This window comes from Bactrocera neohumeralis, chromosome 2 (assembly GCF_024586455.1).
Source record: "Bactrocera neohumeralis isolate Rockhampton chromosome 2, APGP_CSIRO_Bneo_wtdbg2-racon-allhic-juicebox.fasta_v2, whole genome shotgun sequence".
In the NCBI taxonomy this organism is placed as follows: Eukaryota; Metazoa; Arthropoda; class Insecta; order Diptera; family Tephritidae; genus Bactrocera; species Bactrocera neohumeralis.
The window spans coordinates 50,886,783-50,906,016 of NC_065919.1; the positions used below are offsets into that span (position 1 = coordinate 50,886,783).

The 19,234-nt window shown below is 34.1% G+C and overlaps 3 protein-coding genes across 4 annotated transcripts; 2 read left to right on the plus strand and 1 right to left on the minus strand.

Annotated features, from left to right (window-relative positions):
• The first annotated feature begins 116 nt into the window (after positions 1 to 116).
• LOC126767710 (uncharacterized) lies at positions 117 to 928 on the plus strand. 2 transcript variants are annotated; one of them, XM_050485256.1, is made up of 4 exons: positions 117 to 212; positions 283 to 407; positions 462 to 560; positions 619 to 762. In XM_050485256.1, the coding sequence occupies exons 1-4, from the start codon at positions 209 to 211 to the stop codon at positions 637 to 639; spliced, it is 249 nt and encodes an 82-aa protein (XP_050341213.1). In that variant the 5' UTR covers positions 117 to 208; the 3' UTR covers positions 640 to 762. The 2 variants fall into 2 exon arrangements, with proteins under 2 accessions (XP_050341213.1, XP_050341212.1); XM_050485255.1 differs by having other exon boundaries at positions 122 to 212; positions 615 to 928.
• Positions 548 to 1,850, minus strand: LOC126767709 (uncharacterized). The gene is made up of 4 exons (XM_050485254.1): positions 1,128 to 1,850; positions 948 to 1,075; positions 816 to 893; positions 548 to 762 (listed from the first exon to the last, which is right to left on the minus strand). The coding sequence occupies exons 1-4, from the start codon at positions 1,456 to 1,458 to the stop codon at positions 679 to 681; spliced, it is 621 nt and encodes a 206-aa protein (XP_050341211.1). The 5' UTR covers positions 1,459 to 1,850; the 3' UTR covers positions 548 to 678.
• A 615-nt stretch (positions 1,851 to 2,465) lies between these two features.
• LOC126767702 (serine/threonine-protein phosphatase 4 regulatory subunit 3) lies at positions 2,466 to 18,969 on the plus strand. Its single transcript, XM_050485247.1, has 12 exons — positions 2,466 to 2,874; positions 9,680 to 9,809; positions 9,896 to 10,038; positions 10,097 to 10,340; positions 10,417 to 10,604; positions 10,791 to 11,729; positions 11,796 to 11,973; positions 12,064 to 12,319; positions 13,999 to 14,265; positions 14,354 to 14,481; positions 14,551 to 15,542; positions 15,615 to 18,969. Exons 4-12 carry the CDS (start codon positions 10,103 to 10,105, stop codon positions 15,711 to 15,713), a joined length of 3,285 nt encoding a protein of 1,094 aa, XP_050341204.1. The 5' UTR covers positions 2,466 to 2,874; positions 9,680 to 9,809; positions 9,896 to 10,038; positions 10,097 to 10,102; the 3' UTR covers positions 15,714 to 18,969.
• The last annotated feature ends 265 nt before the right edge of the window (positions 18,970 to 19,234 follow it).

Genomic DNA, 19,234 nt, shown 5'->3' on the forward strand with positions numbered 1-19,234 from the left:
AGTTAAATGTAATTAAGCTCATATGTATAAAAGTCATTCCAATTATAGTGATCTGTGAAGTGTGGAGATTATGTAATTGTCCAGATTGTCAACTCCTTTAATTTTATTTTGCCATCTCTGTAGACAAAACGAATATTTATAGAAAAAGGAAATGTCAAATTTGATTGCGTTATTCGAATTGATACAACAAAAGTTAACCGCTACTTAAATGGGTAAATTTAGTGAATTTTTGTTTATTTAATTTTATATCTTAGTTGTTAAAAATTTTTTAATTTTTTTTAGACGAACGGCTGCAACAAGTATTTCATCTGCGACCTTTACAGGAAGAAACCATCGCTTACCGCAATAATATGAAACTTTACCGCACACTCATGAAACAAACATGCAAAGCTGAACTTCAGAATCTTGTAAATAATTACATAGCTAATAAAAGACCAAATATTGATCTAAACTAATTGCAGGTGAATGTAGAAATGAATATTGCGGATAAAGAAATGAAAATGCCTGACCCAAAAACAGTACCACCAGATTTCAGTGAAAATGAGGATTTAACACCAAAGGTAAGAGAATATATTTTCAATAAATATTCTTGATTTATTGCTGTTCCTTTTCAGATAGATGCACTATTGGAAGACGTGAGAACAACGGCGATTGGAATGGATCTGCTATAACTTATATCTATGTAATCCCGTTTGATTTGCGAAAAATTCCATTGAGACATCTGTATGTCATCTGCAAGCATTCGAAGGACGGCTGCAAAGACTGCATAAAAAAATAAAATATTAATACAATTAAAACTTCACATATAAACTTACATTAAAAAGTGTAATAATTGGCTTCTTTTGGAAAAGACTGCCCTTTGTTCGAATTATCAGTATATAATGCACATCAAGCTAAAAAATAAAAGTAAATTAGTTCTACTGGAAAACCTTAATTTGTTTACATACATCTTCGATAACTTCATTTATTACTATATCATAAATATTGTTCGTTGGAATGAATAAATTTGAGGTTCGCCTTAGAAATCGTACCGTATGGCATTGAAGTGCAAGATCCAAGCAAATAATAATTTTTTCTGAAAGATACGTCATTAAAGAAAACATTTCACATATAAAATAAAAAAGTACCAGTTTGAATTAATGACATTAAGTTGAATATCCGATATAGTAACCACAAGAGGCAACTGAGGTCACATAATATGTGTCCTTTTAAGATTGTCACGTTTGTGGATACCATTATGATATAAACAATATAAATAATAATAGTCATACATATATGTTTAATTCGTTGACATCTCTGTAAGACATATTGTAAATTGGTCAGTTCTAACTCAATAGAATCTTTGCCACATTCATGCACAGTGAGCTGAAGATCTGGTGATTTATTGCCACTATACCGTTGACTTAGGCTTTGGTATGTATAAATTTGAGTTGTGCACTCTGGAGATGGAGAAGGCATTGGATATTCGCTTTGTTGATTCTCAAAGAATAATTGTAAAAGCAAATCCTACAATTTTTACTTATTTATATTATACTACTTGTAAATTCGCCTTGATTATTGTTTTAATTACTTCACCCACTTATTATTCCGGCTGTCAAAACTTTTATTGACGTTTGTTTTACTGTTCTCATTCGCAGGTGTCAGTGTTTCGTACATGCAGGTTCTATAAATTGTTTAAAGTTGCATAATCAAAATAAATATTTAGCATAATCTTATTTATGTATGTGCTGTAGTTTAATATTTGTTACAATTTTTATAATCAATGGAATTGTATGGCTTTCTTGAACAAAATATGTAAGTATAACATACAAAATATTTTTTTTTGCCTAAATTGACGAAGCGCGTTGTTTCTGTTCGTTTATTGTGTGTTTTATGTATTGTCAATCTTTTCTTCTCTACACACGAATATTCGTAAATATTGACGAACAAGAAATAAACAGTGCATTGGGAAGGACGCCAGTCGCCTGATGGACTTTTATAAAATTAGCTGATTATTGTGGCCGATTCGAGAAATTTTTATAATTGATTTTGTACAATGGATGGATAATATAGAAAAGAATGATAATTAGTCATTAAATTGGTTCTAAAAATATGAAAGTGTATTTTGCAAAACATTTTGATGTTCTTGAATATCTTACTGGCTAGTGCGACATCTCACGACTTATGACTTTCTGAAAAGTACAAATAAAAAATTGTATGTGTGAAATTACATCAAAGTTACGTATATATGTATATATTCTATTAAAATTTGTAAATACAAATTACTCTAGAAACTAAATTATAAATATAATAGTGAGTACAGATGTGCATTGTAAAAGCGATTTGTTTTTATTTTATTTAATATTATCTTTATGACTTGGTTGTAACTTTGCAACACTGTGCTTGGCGCCGCCATTTTCGAATGACGAATATCGGAACACACACACACAAGCGATGTATTCGTTCGATCGGAACAGTTGGAATCGGGCAAGTCAAATTTTTAGCGACCGATGAGACGACGACAGCTCGATTGTAAAAGCTGCGAATTTTTATGTGATTTTGTAAATTGTGAGGGCTAAGAAAATAAAGAAAAAGTCGCTAGTGATTTTATCAAATTGTATACGAGTGTGAAACAATAAGAAATATGCGTAAACGCAAGTTGAAGTGCTAAAAAGACGAATGCAAATATAATTGAAATCAGGCGAGCATTAATTACGATTAAAATATATATATAAACTGAATTGAATCAGAAAGGAATGGAAAAGTGAAATAGTGTGGCCAGCGCGAAAAACGTGAACATATAGCAATTGAATATATAGCAAAGAACATAAAGACATCGCGGTGGAGATCTTTGGGATTTTGCGGATTTCATTTCATCATTTTCGGTAGCTGCGAGTACGAAAAAACAATTAAGTTAATTTTTCCTAAGTCGTGGATATAGAATCTCACTGATAGTAAATGAATATATACATATATATTTTCCAATTTGGAATTTTTGTTAGTTAAAAGGTGAGGTGAAGGTAATCGTGTTAATATGGAGTCACGGCATGAAGTGCGAAGTGTTTGATATGTGAAATTGTATGCAGAATAGAACCGCCCGCTACTTCAGCATTATTTGCCGCAAAACGCCCCACCACAATGCGCCCACCTCAATCCATATTTTTTTTGTTTTGAGGTGTTTCTTTCGTATACTCTCGTGTGTGTACAACACGTTAGCGCGTCACAACTGCAGCCGTAACAGCTCGTCGGACGATGTCATCTATCAACCAACATTGTCGTCTTTCGCCCCCCTTGTCGACAAAAGGCGCACATGTACTTGTTTGTTGCGCTTAATTCATTAATGTTTTCAATACTCGAAGGGCATTTGTAAATATTATACAATTTGTTTTGGTTCTTTTTAAATTTGTTTTTATAATCAAGTTTGTTTCATCATTTCGTTTTTCTTGTTTAATTTATGAAAGTCTATGAATGGTTTAGGTGAATGTGTATTTTGACCAGATTATTGGTCGTTTCTCGTGTTTTCGTTTATTTTCCTCCTCGTTTTTAACTTTTTCACCCAAAAGTCTCTATTGTGTTGATGCAGCTATTCGTGTTCAATGGTGAATTTTCTTGTGCCGCTTGCTTACTTTTGTGGTGAGTTGATGCATATAGCGTGTGTGTATCCATTATTTTGTTAATTGCTCTCGCTGGATTTTCGTTTTATATATTTTATAAATGTCGATGCATTTATTTCCTAATACCAAATATTCAATATAAAATATGAGTGTAAATGTGATAAGTAGATTATTTTATTAGACCTATATAAGTAAGTAAGACCTCAAAGAGAACAAAAACACTTCACCTGACTACCTTGGCGAGTGCATTTAGAGCATGATTCAAATTATGAGCATTTCGGGGTTATAGTATGGACAATATCTGAAACTGAAGAAAAAATATTTCTTTATATTGTTTCCCAGTAGATTAAGTGCAATTAACGACAATCTGCGTAACCGGTATCGATAGTCCAGAAACTATTTATGAAATGTTTAACGCGAATACAACAAAAGTTTCACCATTAAGAGACGAGTTAAGGCGTATATTTACCTTTAGTATAAATGTAAACATATATGTACTACCAACACTACCGTTTCCACAACAGTCGGGTCTATAAAACCGGAACGGATCTGGATTGCTAACAAATTATGTCAAATTACTCGTAAAAACATATGTACATACATTGTATGTGTGTATATCTTAAGCAAGTTTTTTTTTTTATAAATACTAACTTCGTAAACTGTCAGGTATCCAAAAGTCTGATTCTTTTATCACGGGAGTATTGTTCCCAATAATATATTGGAATAATTTCTCCTGCCCACAACAATAACAATTACTGTGTATTTATGTCTGATTATCAGTAAGGTCGCATTTGATTACCAGTGATATTTAGGGAAACGAAAATATGTAATTGCATTTAAATAGTTATCTACAAATTTAGCCTGTTAAATTGTAATATATTACATAACTTGATGTTTTATTCTCAATGACAAATAGGTAATATATAATGAAGTCAGTAAAATTCAGAAATTCACACGTTAGAATTAATGCGTAAATTACAATGATTAATATTTGAACAAATTCATCATTATCACAAAGTGATTTTAAAAAGTTTAAGTATCTAATCGCTGCCTCAATTGATGAAGAACACAAAAAATTATGAATTAGTGATGCCAACCATTTACGTTCATATGGATGCGGCATATATTGACTTTACAATTCCACGGCTGTGAATACACTGTTTTTATACTCCGTGCGAATTGCCGGCATTGTTTCTAAACAGGTTTACTTTAAAGTTTTAACTTATTGTGTTTTTGCAAGGTACATACTTGTATCCGTATTAATGCTTCATACCAATAGACTTCATATAAATTTCGAATTCCAATTTTTGTGGAGAGATTTGTAAGGTTGAAATTAAACAGACATCTATGTATGTACATACATACACGTATATAAATAAATATTGTTCTGGGCTTGCACAATCAATCGCTTCCAATGAATATTCAGCTGATAAGTCAAGACGCCATCATCAATGGTGACCGTCGCAAGGTCTGTTATGAAAGTTGTGTGTCTGATGTTCATTTACTACATAAATAGTATATTTGTATAAATGTACTAAATATATACGTACATATCTTTGTAGATGTCTACATACCATAATATTTTGTTTAGTAAATATTTGTTTGTTTTTGTTTTATTAGTTATTTTGTTCGTTTGTTCGTTGCCGAACTGACTTCGGTCCCGCATACATTTTACGTCTTTTCGAGTATGTTTAGACATGCGAAATGCGCGGTATCACGTTCATTATGCGTATATTTTTTGCATATATTAAACAAATGTTTGCAATTTTGATGTATACTTTTCTTTAGGGTTTGTAAATTCTTGATGAATATGATTCCTTGGATTATTATATATCTAACAATGATATATTAAGTTTGCCATGAAGTTTGTAACACCCAGATGGAAACGAGGGATACTTTACAAATCATATACATATGTACTTATATAATGATCAGCGTGCTGAGGAGATTTAGTGATGTCCGTCGTTTCGTCTTTATATTCGTGAAATTTTGCACATGACCGTTTCTACTCAGGAGCCTGCTCATTTGTTGGAAAGGCCCATATCCTACCACTATAAGATATAGCTGCCACATAAACTTCGACCAACTCAAGCATAGCTTATTATTCTAGGAAGCTTAATCTAAAACTCACCGATCCAAACAGGGTTAGATCCCCTGAAAACAGTCCTTGGCCGGATAAAACCAGGGTCAATTCCAGTAACGTAGAACCGGCTGTCGTGGGAATTATATAAATTGTTACATAATTGTATAAAGTAAAGCGCTATATCTCCGACCTTTCTCACTTCTTCGCTGCAGAGATTAACAATCTCCAAGAAGAACAGACTTGAGCTTAATATTGCAGTCGGTGACTGTCAATAACCCTAAGATTTTAGACGTGAAACTAGACATACTGCGCCCCTTCACTTTTCATACGACCGCTATTATTGCCAAAGTACAGAGCCACAAAAAAATCCTCAAGTACATGGGCAAAATACGCAGAAATGTTGTTGGCAACATACAAGGCAATCGGGCGACCGGGTCTTAACTACGCTGCACTAATATAGTCGCCCGAATGCAGTGAAACGCAGACGAGAAATTTTATAATATGCCAGAACACTGTGCTCCGCACCATAAAGGGATGGCTGTTGATGTTTTCGATCGAACATATGTATACACAGTGAGGCCCGTACTCTCCCAGTTAAGGAGCATAATGAACTCGTCTCCAAGCAGTGTCTGCTGGGGTGTTTACGTAGAAATCATATTTGCAGACGACTGCTTGAAGCGGAACCGCCTCCTAGGAACATCAAGAGGTCCTTCCCTAACTACAATACACCCAGCAGACTTCGGACGCAACTAACTTCAGACATGCACTGATTGTTGTTGTTTTAACAGTTTCTCAGCCCCCGTTAGGATATTAAGTGTTATCTGTGTTGTCGACCAACAATTCCTTACAATTCCCACTATAGCCGGTTCTTTGTACCGGATTTGACTCGGATTTCATCCGACCAAGGGCTGTTTTTTTCGGCGATCTAATCGCGTTTGGATCGGTAAGTGTTAAGTGTTTGACATGCACTGATCGCCATCCACAGTGGAACCACAAACACCTTCATCCACTCCCTCTCAGTGAATGGCGTACTCGGAGTCAAACCACCACCCATTGCAGACGACGAGCTTGAGTTGCCGCGAGATTCTAAAGTGACCCCTGCTCAGCTTCGTTCTGGATACTGTAGCAGGTTAAACTCCTGATCTGTAACTTTTAGAAGTTTGGTACAAAGTTGTTGTTTCTACAAAATACCAACTTAAAGTCAAATTAATATCCTGACCGCTTCCATTCCAGAAGATTGGTTAAACTTTATTAACGAAAAGCTTACTTTAACCATAGGTGAAAAACTAAGAAAATACGGATGAAACTCTAAAAATAAATTTCATATGCCTTCCCTTGTATCATAGACCATGTGCTCTACGTCACGTAGTCACTCACTTTAAATGATATATAGTTAGTTTCATACGGCCCATAGTTTTGGCCATAGTTACGTGCAACATGTGGCTATGTTTATACTGAGGTTCTCGCTCACAACATCTTTCTTTACGTTTTTTTTATTTGGTTCATCTATCATTGGCACTCCCTACCTCAGTACAACACGAAACTTACAGGCATTCATAAAACCATTAAAGTTAGCTACATTTATTAGGGTGGGTACTTGTATAAATTTACCGACTTGTTATTTGTATGGACATGCACTTTGTGTGCGGAAAAGCGCTGGAATTTCAAAGTCTCAAGCATTACAAGTTCGTGTAAGTTTCAACGTCCGCTGGTTGCGTTCGGCGGCAGTGTAAACACTTACTAATAGGGGGTTTGCGAAAACTTTTTGCGTTCGCTAGATGGCGGCTGCTTGTGGGCCATTGTTTGGGGCCATTGCATACCTACATATGTATTTTCAAATACAAACACGTTTTTGTTTGTTGTAAGTTAACATGTAGATGAGCATTACTCACGCCATTTTTGCAGTTTCATTGCGATTTTTTGTTTGTAAACAGAAAGTTTCGTTTTCGGGTGTGTATACCTACTTACCTACCTTTTCCCGATCTCGCTACAAGTTTGTGTATTTCGCATTTAACTATTCTTGGGCTACACACTATTCCGCTACGTTCGGTTTGATAATTTGCCAAGATGTTTGCCTTTACACATTTCGTATCCAACTACAATTATATACACACATCCATAGTTTACCTATGGGAATAAAACGAAAGAAAGAAAACAAAAATAAAAATAAAATAAAAAACAAAAACTTGACTGTATTGAAATTGAAATGCAGATCAACAAAAACATATTGACAACAAAAATGCAAGTATTTACAATTTAAACTTTTTTTGCCGCATGCATAGCACAGCAGCGAAGAAACTAAGCGTGTGATGACGCTGTTTATTTGCTTTCACAATTTCATTCATTCATCCATTATATGGTTTTATGTATATGTTTGTGATACTCTGCGTAATACAACAACAATGTGTATTATGCGGTTTAGTATATTATTCAGCGTTTAGCGCCGCCACATTATGAGTGTTTTGACCTTTTTACGTCGGAAGCGTCACCAATGGTAAAGTTGATTTCGAATTTGTAACAAAAATTTTGACAAAAACAAAATACCGCTGTTAATGAGCGTAGTTGAAAAAAGTATGAAAAGACAATTTTTTATTAAAAAAATACGTCAGAAAACTGGTATTTCGGCGTAGTAAACAACAGGCGAGACGAAATTTTTTAATATGTATGATTTTTGCAACTTGTGATTACGTAAGCCCTATATGAATGGCTAAGATAAAATTGTGCATTTGAAAAAAGGATTGCCATCCTATAAAGAAAAAAAGATAGTACTTGCAATTATAATGTATTCAATTCTATTTTAAAAGTGTTTAAAGAATCATAAAGACTTTTTAACCAATACTATGTATTTCGGTTTATGTAACCGGAAGGGCCCAAATTTAAATACGTCTAAGGACTATCAATACGGCTGATTTCGTCAAAATTATTTCCAGAATATTTTCTATTGCTACAACAATAACAAAAAACACTAATTTGTCTACCACAATTAGCAAATAATCTGCTGCTCGCATCGATCATTCTAATCACTGGTTAACTGTTTTCTGAATCCCTCTGGGAACCCACCTAGAAGGAAACGTCGGAGACCCTATAAAATATAGATATAAATGATCAGCTTGAAGAGCTGAATCGATTTAGCCGTATCTGTCTTTCTGTATATACGCGAAGGATTTTTTTGATATTTATCTGAAATTTTTCATTCGTGCTTTTCTCCTCAAGAAACTGTAAACTTTTTTTTTGTTTGTGGAGGGTATGATAGCTTGGGTGTGAACAAAGTTAACTTTTGCATATACTCAATTTCGCTATTCGTAGTCATTCTACACGCTTGACTCATCGTTCTACTATGAATTAAATCTTATAGCACGTGACAAAAATAATATATGTAGGTCACAATATTAAATAATTAATCATACTGCGCTTCCAAATAATTTAAAGTATCATTGATAAAATGCAAAAAATCTTCTAAATGACATTGATGTTGGAAGATCGCCGAAACAGATAAGAATGTAGAGCTTTTCGTTCCGAATACAGCATCGTCTATGTACTGGAACGACATAGGCCACGATGCAATGGCCATAAATATTTCGCAATCTTATTTCTTTCTATATATGTATGTGTATGTGTTTTCTTTGTTTATGCACAAATACATATGTATATGTATGTGTTTATAAATATTCATATATATTTTTAATATATTTTAAAAAGTTCTTTTTTATGAAAATATTGTCTAATGTGGTTTTAAAAGTCTCTTTATATTAATTTTTGGTTAATGCTGGTTATCAATGTATGAAAAATGTTGTGTGGAAAATGTTTCCAAAAATAATTGCTATTTATATTAATAATTTTAATTAAAACGTTTAAACATTTATTTCAAAAAAGTGCGAACGATCAATATTCCAATATACTGATGTTAAAATTTCAAATATTTTGTAATCTCCTAAACTTTAGAGTAGTAGAGATTACTGTAACTATAACTGATTAAAAATTTTTCCTCAATCTTTATTTGCAGATTATTTTCGCAGCGCGAACATTACTTCCATATGTATATCCAAACTCCAGAAAATTGTTGAAAAACAATGACATCAAAAAGATTTGTGAAATTTGAATTCTAAATTCAAAGCCCCATACAGTAATCTTCCGTAAGTTTGAGGACTCTAATTATTGTTATTATTATTTTTTTCAAATACTCTATTTTTTAGTAAACTCACTTGTGTAATTCCTCCAGTTTATTTCAGCACCATAAGCTGCAGGAATAAGCTGTGTATTAATTAATTGTCTATTGTCTGCAATACATACATACACACGCACACACAACATCAGGTAGTTGATTAACGTGAGAGAGCAACAACTATCGCCAGCTTTCAAAGTGTACGTATTGTACTAAGCGTAATACTAACAATTAGCCTAATGGTATTGTTAACTCTAGATTTTTATGTTGCAGACAGAAAAGTACGAGTTAGCTGCTGATCGTACTCTGGAACTTGTGGGTAATAATATATTCAAAAGAAAGCTTAGAGTTAAAATTAAAAGATTGAGAGCATACAATTTTGAGGAAAATATGACCACAGATACCCGCCGACGTGTTAAATTGTACGCTTTGAATGCGGAGCGGCAATGGGATGATCGCGGCACAGGACATGTATCTTCGAATTATGTCGACAGGCTTAAAGGTACTTTTCGCGCTTACATAATCACTAAAATATATTGTTTATACTAAAAATATGATTGTCTCTTTCGCAATAAAAGGTATTTCATTGCTGGTGCGTGCCGAATCGGATGGTTCTTTACTTTTGGAAAGTAAAATTCAACCCGACACCGCCTACCAAAAACAACAGGACACACTGATCGTTTGGTCAGAGGGCGACAATTTCGATTTGGCGTTAAGCTTTCAAGAGAAGGCTGGTTGTGATGAAATATGGGAGAAAATTTGTCAGGTAACTGAAATACTTGTCAATCAGTCTACAAATAACACGTTCATATTTCTTTTATTATTCAAAATTAAGCTTCTATGTACATGATTTTATTTAAAATAAATATTAAAATAAATTTTCACAGTACAATTTTTTTTTTGTGTGATACCTTGAGCTATTTAACATGTATTGATATTTTCCGATTTACAGGTTCAAGGTAAAGATCCATCGGTTGAGATCACGCAAGACATCGTTGAGGAATCCGAAGATGAACGTTTCGAAGATATGTCCGACACGGCACCGCCCATCGAATTGCCGCCCTGTGAACTGGCACGTCTGGAGGAGATCTCCGAAACCATACAGAATTGTTTGACCACACCGTTGCGAAAAGAGAAACTTTCCATGGCTTTGGAATCTGAAAATTATATCAAAAAATTATTGAATCTATTCCATGTATGCGAAGATCTCGACAATACCGAAGGTTTACATCATCTCTTCGAGATCTTCAAGAACATATTCCTATTGAACAAGAATGCATTGTTCGAGATTATGTTCGCTGAAGATACTATTTTCGATGTGGTTGGCTGCCTAGAGTATGATCCCAGTTCCACTCAACCAAAGAAGCATCGTCAGTATTTAAAACAATGGGCCAAGTTCCGCGAAGCAGTGCCGATTAAAAATCAAGATCTGCTCGCTAAAATCCACCAAACGTTCCGTGTACAATACATACAAGACATCATATTGCCAACACCATCGGTATTTGTCGAAGATAACATGTTAAACACGCTATCCAGTTTTATATTCTTCAATAAAGTGGAAATTGTCACACTTATACAAGAAGATGAGCGCTTCCTGGTGGATATGTTTACCATTTTAACAGATCCAAGTACCAGCGATGCCAAGCGTCGCGATATTGTGCTATTCTTAAAGGAATTTTGCAATTATGCACAGAACTTGCAACCACAGGGCAAAGACTCTTTCTACAAGACACTCACCTGTTTGGGTATACTGCAAGCTTTGGAGATAACACTGGTGATGAACGATCAAAAGACAAAGTCGGCTTCAATCGATATACTCACAGCGATTGTGGAGTTTTCACCGTTGGTGGTGCGCAACTACACACTACAGCAGCTCAATCGCACAGAAGGTGTAAGTACCCCTCCCCTATTACTAAATATGCGCTAACAGACTCATGAATGATTTGTTTATTTGTAGGATCGTATGCTATTGAATATTGCCATTGAACAAATGTTGAGCGATTCCGAGCCCGAACTCGGTGTCGCAGTGCAATTAATGGGCATCATAAAAATTTTATTGGAACCCGAAAGTATGCTAACGGAGAAGGCAGATTTTTTGAATTTCTTCTACAAGCACAGCATACAAACGCTGATTGGTAAGTGGCTCAAGCACGCTTCACGCTTAAAAGTGTTTGCATTTGTGGAACAACTTTTTTTTATGTAATTTACATTTCTTATTTGTACAGCTCCACTACTTATTAACACAATCGGCGATCGTCCAGATAGTGAAGACTACCAAACCGCACAATTGCTTGGCATTGTCCTGGATATATTGTCATTTTGTGTGGAACATCATACTTATCATATTAAAAATTTTATCATACAAAAAGATCTCCTAAAGAGAATACTTGTGCTTATGAAAAGCACACATACGTTCCTCGTACTTGGCGCACTTAGACTTTTAAGGAAAATTATTGCACTTAAAGACGAGTTTTATAATAGGTAAGTGAAAAGTAAATTATTTATCTAGAATTTTCTATAAATTGCAATATAAAAAGGAGTATCTTTTGGTTGTGAGACTTGCCAGCTCGATTAGAAGCTCATGAATCAGGTTAATTCTACATTCAATCAAATAGAATTTTAAATGGAACGTGTAGAACCATTTCTATTTTGATAATATTCGTTGTAGGTTCCCAAGGCATTTAGCTTGTTTAGGTCGCAAAGTACCCAAAGTTAAAACGGACCATGGGTTGTATTTCGACAGCATTCTTAAAACTATTGAGCAAATGTTTTAAGCCGTTTAAGGGGTTCTATGGGTTTTCTAGAACAAAAAACACTATTTTCAAAATTCCTTTTTCATATAAAAAATTAAATATTTTAATCAAACTTTTTATTATTGCAAAGGTTATTTTAATTTACCAAGGTTTTGTGAAATTTTCAAATGAAAATATTCAAAACTTTGCCTTTACCATGTAATTTTCGGCAGTTCCTCGGGGAAAAAAGTTATCTTCGCATTTACGGTAGAACTTCTTAAAAAGATCATATTAGGTGAAAAAACAACACGGGTTTTAATTAAGATCTAAACATATGTAGGTATTGTATGAAGAATAAAAAAAAAAAAAACAAAGTAAAAGTTGTATTTTTGGCTGACCTTTAAAAAATATGAAAATTTTTGTGAAGAAATTTTCTCGATGTTTTTTTATATAGCTGTAATTGAAAAAAATCTTCGTTTAAGACTCGTTATATCTCGAAGGCCTGTGTAAAATTTCATTAAGTTCGGTTCAGTAGTACGCCCAAAATCGTGGCGTTTAAAGCTCAGCTGCAAATTTTAAAGGCTGCATCGCCAAAATTATTACGCAGATGAACTTAAGCATTTGGGACAATATTCTAAAGGTGTTATGAGATTAAATAAGACAATAAAAAAATAAATTTTTTGAGCCGTGAAAGTAATGTAATCTTTTAAATAGTTACTGGCTATCCAGAACTTCGGTGCACCTAACCTCACTTCAGCTTCAAGAAAGTATTAATACGGGGACATACCTTCCCCAAATCTGTACTTTTGAACAATGTTACATGAATTGTAAATTTGCAGACGTTCTTTTTCACCCAAAAAGTTGCTCATATCTCATTACTGCCGATATCGGACCACTATAGTATTTAGCTGTCATACCAGCTGATCGATCAATATTTAGTCCTTGTATGGAAAACTTATTTGTGACAAAAGATTATCCATAGCAACGCTGTAATCTCTGCACATATGTACATAGCTGCCGTACAAACTTTCGGATCAAAATCAAATCCTTGTATGGAAAACTTTTGTATTTGATATAAGAAGATATCTTATAAATTCGGTACAGATTATTGTCCATGGCAACGGTAAATGGTAAATTGTTATCAACCAATTTTGCATATAGTTGCTATATAGTTTGATCGATTAAAATCAAGATAAATACATTTTCATACACTTTTATGCTATAAGAACTGCACCTATGACGGTTATTATAGGTTAGGAGCAGTCGAAGTTAACGATTTTTTATTGCTGTAGTTTTTTTAATAGAACCGGTTATCCTGTCTTTCTCTTGCAGGCAATTTAGTATTTATTTTGTTGCTAATTTTTTCCAATTTTTTATTAAAATGTATTGAACTAACATACAATATTTAAATTCTTCTTTTTTTAACAGGCATATAGTTAAAGGTAACTTATTTGCACCAGTTGTTGACGCATTCATTAGAAATAATGGCAGATATAATTTACTCGAATCGGCTATACTGGAATTGTTTGAGTTTGTAAAACTTGAGGATATCAAAACACTTTGCGTCTACTTCGTGGAGAATTTCAGTAAAATATTTGATGAAATCGAATATGTACAAACATTTAAATATCTCAAAAACCGCTACGATCAGTATCAAGACCGAATAAAGGATCGCGACAAGATGTCGCTGGATACGTAAGTGGTCATATTTAACACATAAACTTACAACAAAGCAATCATAAATACTGACAATAATATTTTATATTTTCTTACACACATACAGTAGCTTACCGATTATACGTAGTCGCTTCCGCCGCGATCCGCGACAGATGGACGACGAAGAAGAGATGTGGTTCAATGAGGAAGAAGATTTCGCCGATGAATATGATACTTACAATAGCGTGATGAAATGTATGCTTGTTGTTAGCGGTTTTAATTTAAATTTCGCATATTAATGTTTAACCATTTTCCACTTGGCAGCCGTCACCGAAAAGAATGGCCCTTCACAATCTCCGTCACAACAATCATCGATACAACAAAAATCGCCACCACAAGGCGCATTGCTAGGCAGCAGTAGCAGCGTGAATAGTTTGAGCTCCACAACGACCACGGCAACGACACTAACACCGGCTGTAGGCGTGAGCGGTGTTGGCGGTGTATCATCCATCAGCGGTGTGAGTCTCAGCGATGTGGTTTCAAACGCGTCCAACAGTAGTAGCCTTGACCATTCACAGTCTGCCGCTGCTGCCACACAGGCGCATTTAGGTGCAGCTGCTGTGGCCGCCAACATTGCGCTCCACCATCAACAGCAAACGGCATTGCATAATTTCCAACAACAACAGCAGCTAAATTTAAATAGCACCCTAGTGGCAGCAGCTGCAGCCGCCGCGGCTGGTGTGGCCAGTACATCGGCAGCTAGTGCCGCACATTTAGAGGCGCAAAATCAGCATCAACATCAACATCCCGAACATACACACGAGGATCCCGATATTGTTGAATTGCGTCAGCATTTGGTTTCCATTGTACCACAGCATCAAGAATTGGCATTAGCCGCTGCCGCAACGTCATCGTCAACTGCCGTCACAGGGTCCGCATCATCAGCGGTCGCCGCGCTGCAATCGCAGTCATTATCATCCACATCGATAGCGACACCATCCACTTCGAGCGCGTTGTCTGAGTCGGCGGTCGCCGCCGCAGCAGCAGCCTCACAACTGCTAACATCAATTGCATCGAGCGATGCCGTCGCCGCGGTGGCAGCGGCTGCAGCCGCAGCTGTCGCAGCCACAGTGACTGGCGTGACGCCCAATATGGGTAGCGGCGGTGGTGTAGTGACTGCGGCGAACTTGGCAGCGGCTGCAAATGCTGCGGACACGCTGGCGCTCAATGTTGGCAAGCACAACGATAGTGTCGATAATATGGGTAACGGTAATGGCAAAGATGGCGCTATTTCGTCCGTCGTGACTGGGAAGAAGGTAAGTTTGTGACTTGAATAAGCAAACTATTAATTTTAATAATTTTGTAATTTTCAATTGTTGTATTTGTAGGGTCTCGTCGACTATGAGAGCGATTCAGGCGATGAGGATGACTACGAGGAGGAGGAAGAGGAGGAGTCGCCGCATCAGAAGAAGCCACGCATGGCATAGCAAAATTACGCTACAAATGCAGCGGCTGCAGCGGCGGCGGCAGCAGCAGCAGCGGCAGCGGCAGCTGCAGAATCAATTATTAAAACATTCGCAACAATGTCTTCAACACATTACAACAGCAACTGCAACAATTTGTAAAGCAATAGCCATATAAATGCAACGCTTGCAGTAGTAACCAGTGCCGTACGCAAGAGTACATGCCAACAGCTGCAACAACAACAACAACAACAACAACAATTACAACAATAGGTGTAACAGAAATACAATAAACATAGAGCAAACAATTAGCGATAATAAAACAAAAACAACAACACAACAACCAGTTTTGGTCAATGTGACAGAACAAGAACAACAATAACAACAAGTGCATCTAGCATAGCCAGCAAACTAAATAAGAAGAAGAATGCGAACACAAGAGCCTCTGAAGGTCTTGATTGTCTTGTTTATACTGACACTGCAGATGGATGGGACGGCAGACAAAATTGATATAAAATTAAAAAAATTAAAGAAACGTACATACATAATTATACATAGATACATAAATACATACTACATACAAGTATATAACGCGTAATCTACTAGAGAATAAATAAAATAAAATAAAATGAAATTAAATTCGCAAAATACTAATTAAATAAATTTTGTCGAAGTATAAATACATGCATACATAATATAATTAATATATATATGAATGGAAGAGCTGAGTTGAGAGTATGTTGAAAGTCAAACAAAACGTAAAAGCAAAAAAAAAAAATTAAATATTTTGAGAAAAATTAAAAAAAATACAACAACAAACACATCAAAAATTACAAATTGCTAGCAAGCAAGTGAAGGATGATGCCAGCTGAACACATACTTCATACATTTACTTTACGAATTAACAAAATGTAATAGTTGTCATCGTCGTTGTTGTCGTCGCAATGTTAAATTTAATTTAATGGGGACCGCTAAATTAATTTAAAGGATAATAATAAATACACTTAAAATAATGGTAACAATTTCTACTATATTAAAAAACAAACATCTGCAATGCGTTATCAAAAATGCTGTTGTTACGATGCAACGCCTGCAATGCCACTACTACTGAGGCCAGGTGGTTCTGCTGGTGTCTTGTTGGCAGTGCAAAACTATTTTCTTGCAGCTGCTCACCTAACAACAGTCATTTGTGATAGCTCATTGCAAAAAATGCAAATAAAATGTTGAAATTGAAGGCGAAAAAGGAAATGAGTTGTAAATTACAGAGGAATTTGCTAAATTATGCCAGCCAGCGAAGTGTCAAACTACTTTTACTTTAAAGTAGAAACCTTGCTAGTAGTCCGACTGCGTTTAGACTTAAAGTTGTCGGTAATATTTCCTGTATTAAATTGTTTTTTATATAATTGACCTTCTCTTTTTATTTTCAATTTAAATTATTTGTTATTTTTTCATGCTCAAAGCTTTTACGCAACGAATAAGTGTTTTTCGGCTATTTATAGTTTACAGCGCTCGTTCCTGCTAATTATAGGAAGTTTACTGGCTTACTAAGAAGCAGCAATTTTATTAAATTATTCATGTCAAGCAATCGATAGTAGTTTAACAACACCTTCGTACAACAACAAACCTACCGAACATTCACACCCACACCAATACACGCAACCAGCTGCACAAGTCCAATCACCTATTCACATTGAACCAAGTTTTAGAGAAATTATATATGATAATTAAATATTGAAAAATACGCTTAGCATTATTAAAACTAATAAAAAAAAAACAGGAGTAATATACTATTTTTAACAGAAAAAAAAATTGGAAAGCAACGATTTTGTAATATATTATATAAAAATGTTTGCATATGTAAAGAAAAAAATTAAAATATATATTTACGCGCTTGCATATCAAATTTTATACCACATCTTGCATACACAATACATATATGCGCCCAAAATTATTTTATTATTATTTTTTTTAATTTCCAAAAATTGTTTGAATACACAAAAACCATGGAATATGCACTCATGGCTTTAATGCCAGTGATTGTGTATATTTTCATTTGTTTTTGTCAATTTCTGTATAAATTTTAATTTTTTTAACTTAAATAAGTTTGGAAATTGCATAACTTTCAGTTTTATGTTTGGTAAAAAATTATTCAAAAAATTGTTTTAAACCACTTCTTGGTGAATGAATGCGTGAAAATAACGGTTTTTATAACAACTATTCGCTGTTCCATTAATTTTAATTGTTTCCGAATTAAAGAAAAAACTTGCTGCATTGTGAATATGTGCCCACTACACGCTGGTTGTGCAACATTAAATGAATTTTTATAATTCATGCTTGGTAATGATTATTTAAGAGGGGAAGTAGAGGTGTTTTTACTTAAATATGTACTAATATAACAAATATAAATTATTTATTTGCTTAATGCGGTGAATTGTTAATTCATTTTTTTAATTATTTTATTAATTAATTAAATTTTATTTTGTAAACTCTATTTTGTTTTAAATTTATTTATTTTTTTTTATTTAAATTAAAAAAATTATTTAATTTTTAATTAATGTTTTTTTAACTAATTTTTTTTTTGTGAACTTTATTATTTATTTAAATTTTATTTTATCAAACACAAATCTTTTTCTACAAGAAAATTTCAACTCATTTCTTTTACGCCTTTCTACTACAATTTTTAAGAAGAGTCTCTTCTTCTAATAAAGCCTTGTTTCAGACATTTCCAAACGAATTCATATACTAACTTTATGAATAAAAAATAAGTAAAATATACTTTGCACTTTCAAAAACACTCAAAAACTTAATTCAAAGATTTGAAAAACTAAAAAGAAAAATATCGAATTGTATGTATGTTTTCATTAGTTTTTATTGTAATATAAACAAATGCATATACTTTAGTATACATATTTTATTACGTTTAGATCCATACATATGCATAAATATATATTATGTATTATATTAGTTAAGTAAAAGAAAAGAACAAAATAATAAATGATATGTAAAATATATCATTAATAAACGTATATATTCATATACAGACACAAAACATATATGTACACATACACACAGAAAACAATGATAATAACGTAAACCCGGCTCCATAGGCATTAACACAAACCGATCTATACATACATATGCATATATAGTTTACATACATTATACGAGTAAGGCTATTATGTAGATTGTAGCATAACGAAAAATTATTTCACAAGCGAGTACACTTAGAATTGCTTACTTCATATAATATATATGAGTACATACCTATTATTTCCTTCAATTATATTGTTTGTCTGTCTTTTTTGTTCGCTAATTTTCGAATCTGGTGTTTGCTGGGATGTTGTTCTAATTTCCGGCTTTTTGTGATCCCCGCTCTGCAGTGAAATTGGCTGCCTTAGGGGTGGTGTTAACCGCAAATTCAAAATTTTTTCTTAGAAGTGGACCTTACAAGGCCGTGTTCTACTAAGTGTCAGTTGTTAGATTTTGGTAAATTTTGGTTTTGAGTTTCGTACTAGTTTATAGTAAAAACATTTATCTGATTCGAT

What these genes read in the sequence shown, in the direction of transcription:
- LOC126767710 (XM_050485255.1), top strand. An exon ending in AAGCTGAACTTCAGAATCTT is followed by an intron (nt 408 to 461) that starts GTAAATAATTAC and finishes AACTAATTGCAG; the next exon opens with GTGAATGTAGAAATGAATAT. An exon ending in ATGAGGATTTAACACCAAAG is followed by an intron (nt 561 to 614) that starts GTAAGAGAATAT and finishes GTTCCTTTTCAG; the next exon opens with ATAGATGCACTATTGGAAGA.
- LOC126767709 (XM_050485254.1), bottom strand. Translation starts at nt 1,458, where the DNA reads ATGCCTTCTCCATCTCCAGAGTGCACAACTCAAATTTATACATACCAA. An exon ending in AATGTCATTAATTCAAACTG is followed by an intron (nt 1,076 to 1,127) that starts GTACTTTTTTAT and finishes CGTATCTTTCAG; the next exon opens with AAAAAATTATTATTTGCTTG. An exon ending in CAATTATTACACTTTTTAAT is followed by an intron (nt 763 to 815) that starts GTAAGTTTATAT and finishes TTTTTTATGCAG; the next exon opens with TCTTTGCAGCCGTCCTTCGA.
- LOC126767702 (XM_050485247.1), top strand. Translation starts at nt 10,103, where the DNA reads ATGTTGCAGACAGAAAAGTACGAGTTAGCTGCTGATCGTACTCTGGAA. An exon ending in TTATGTCGACAGGCTTAAAG is followed by an intron (nt 10,341 to 10,416) that starts GTACTTTTCGCG and finishes TCGCAATAAAAG; the next exon opens with GTATTTCATTGCTGGTGCGT. An exon ending in TTACAATAGCGTGATGAAAT is followed by an intron (nt 14,482 to 14,550) that starts GTATGCTTGTTG and finishes TCCACTTGGCAG; the next exon opens with CCGTCACCGAAAAGAATGGC.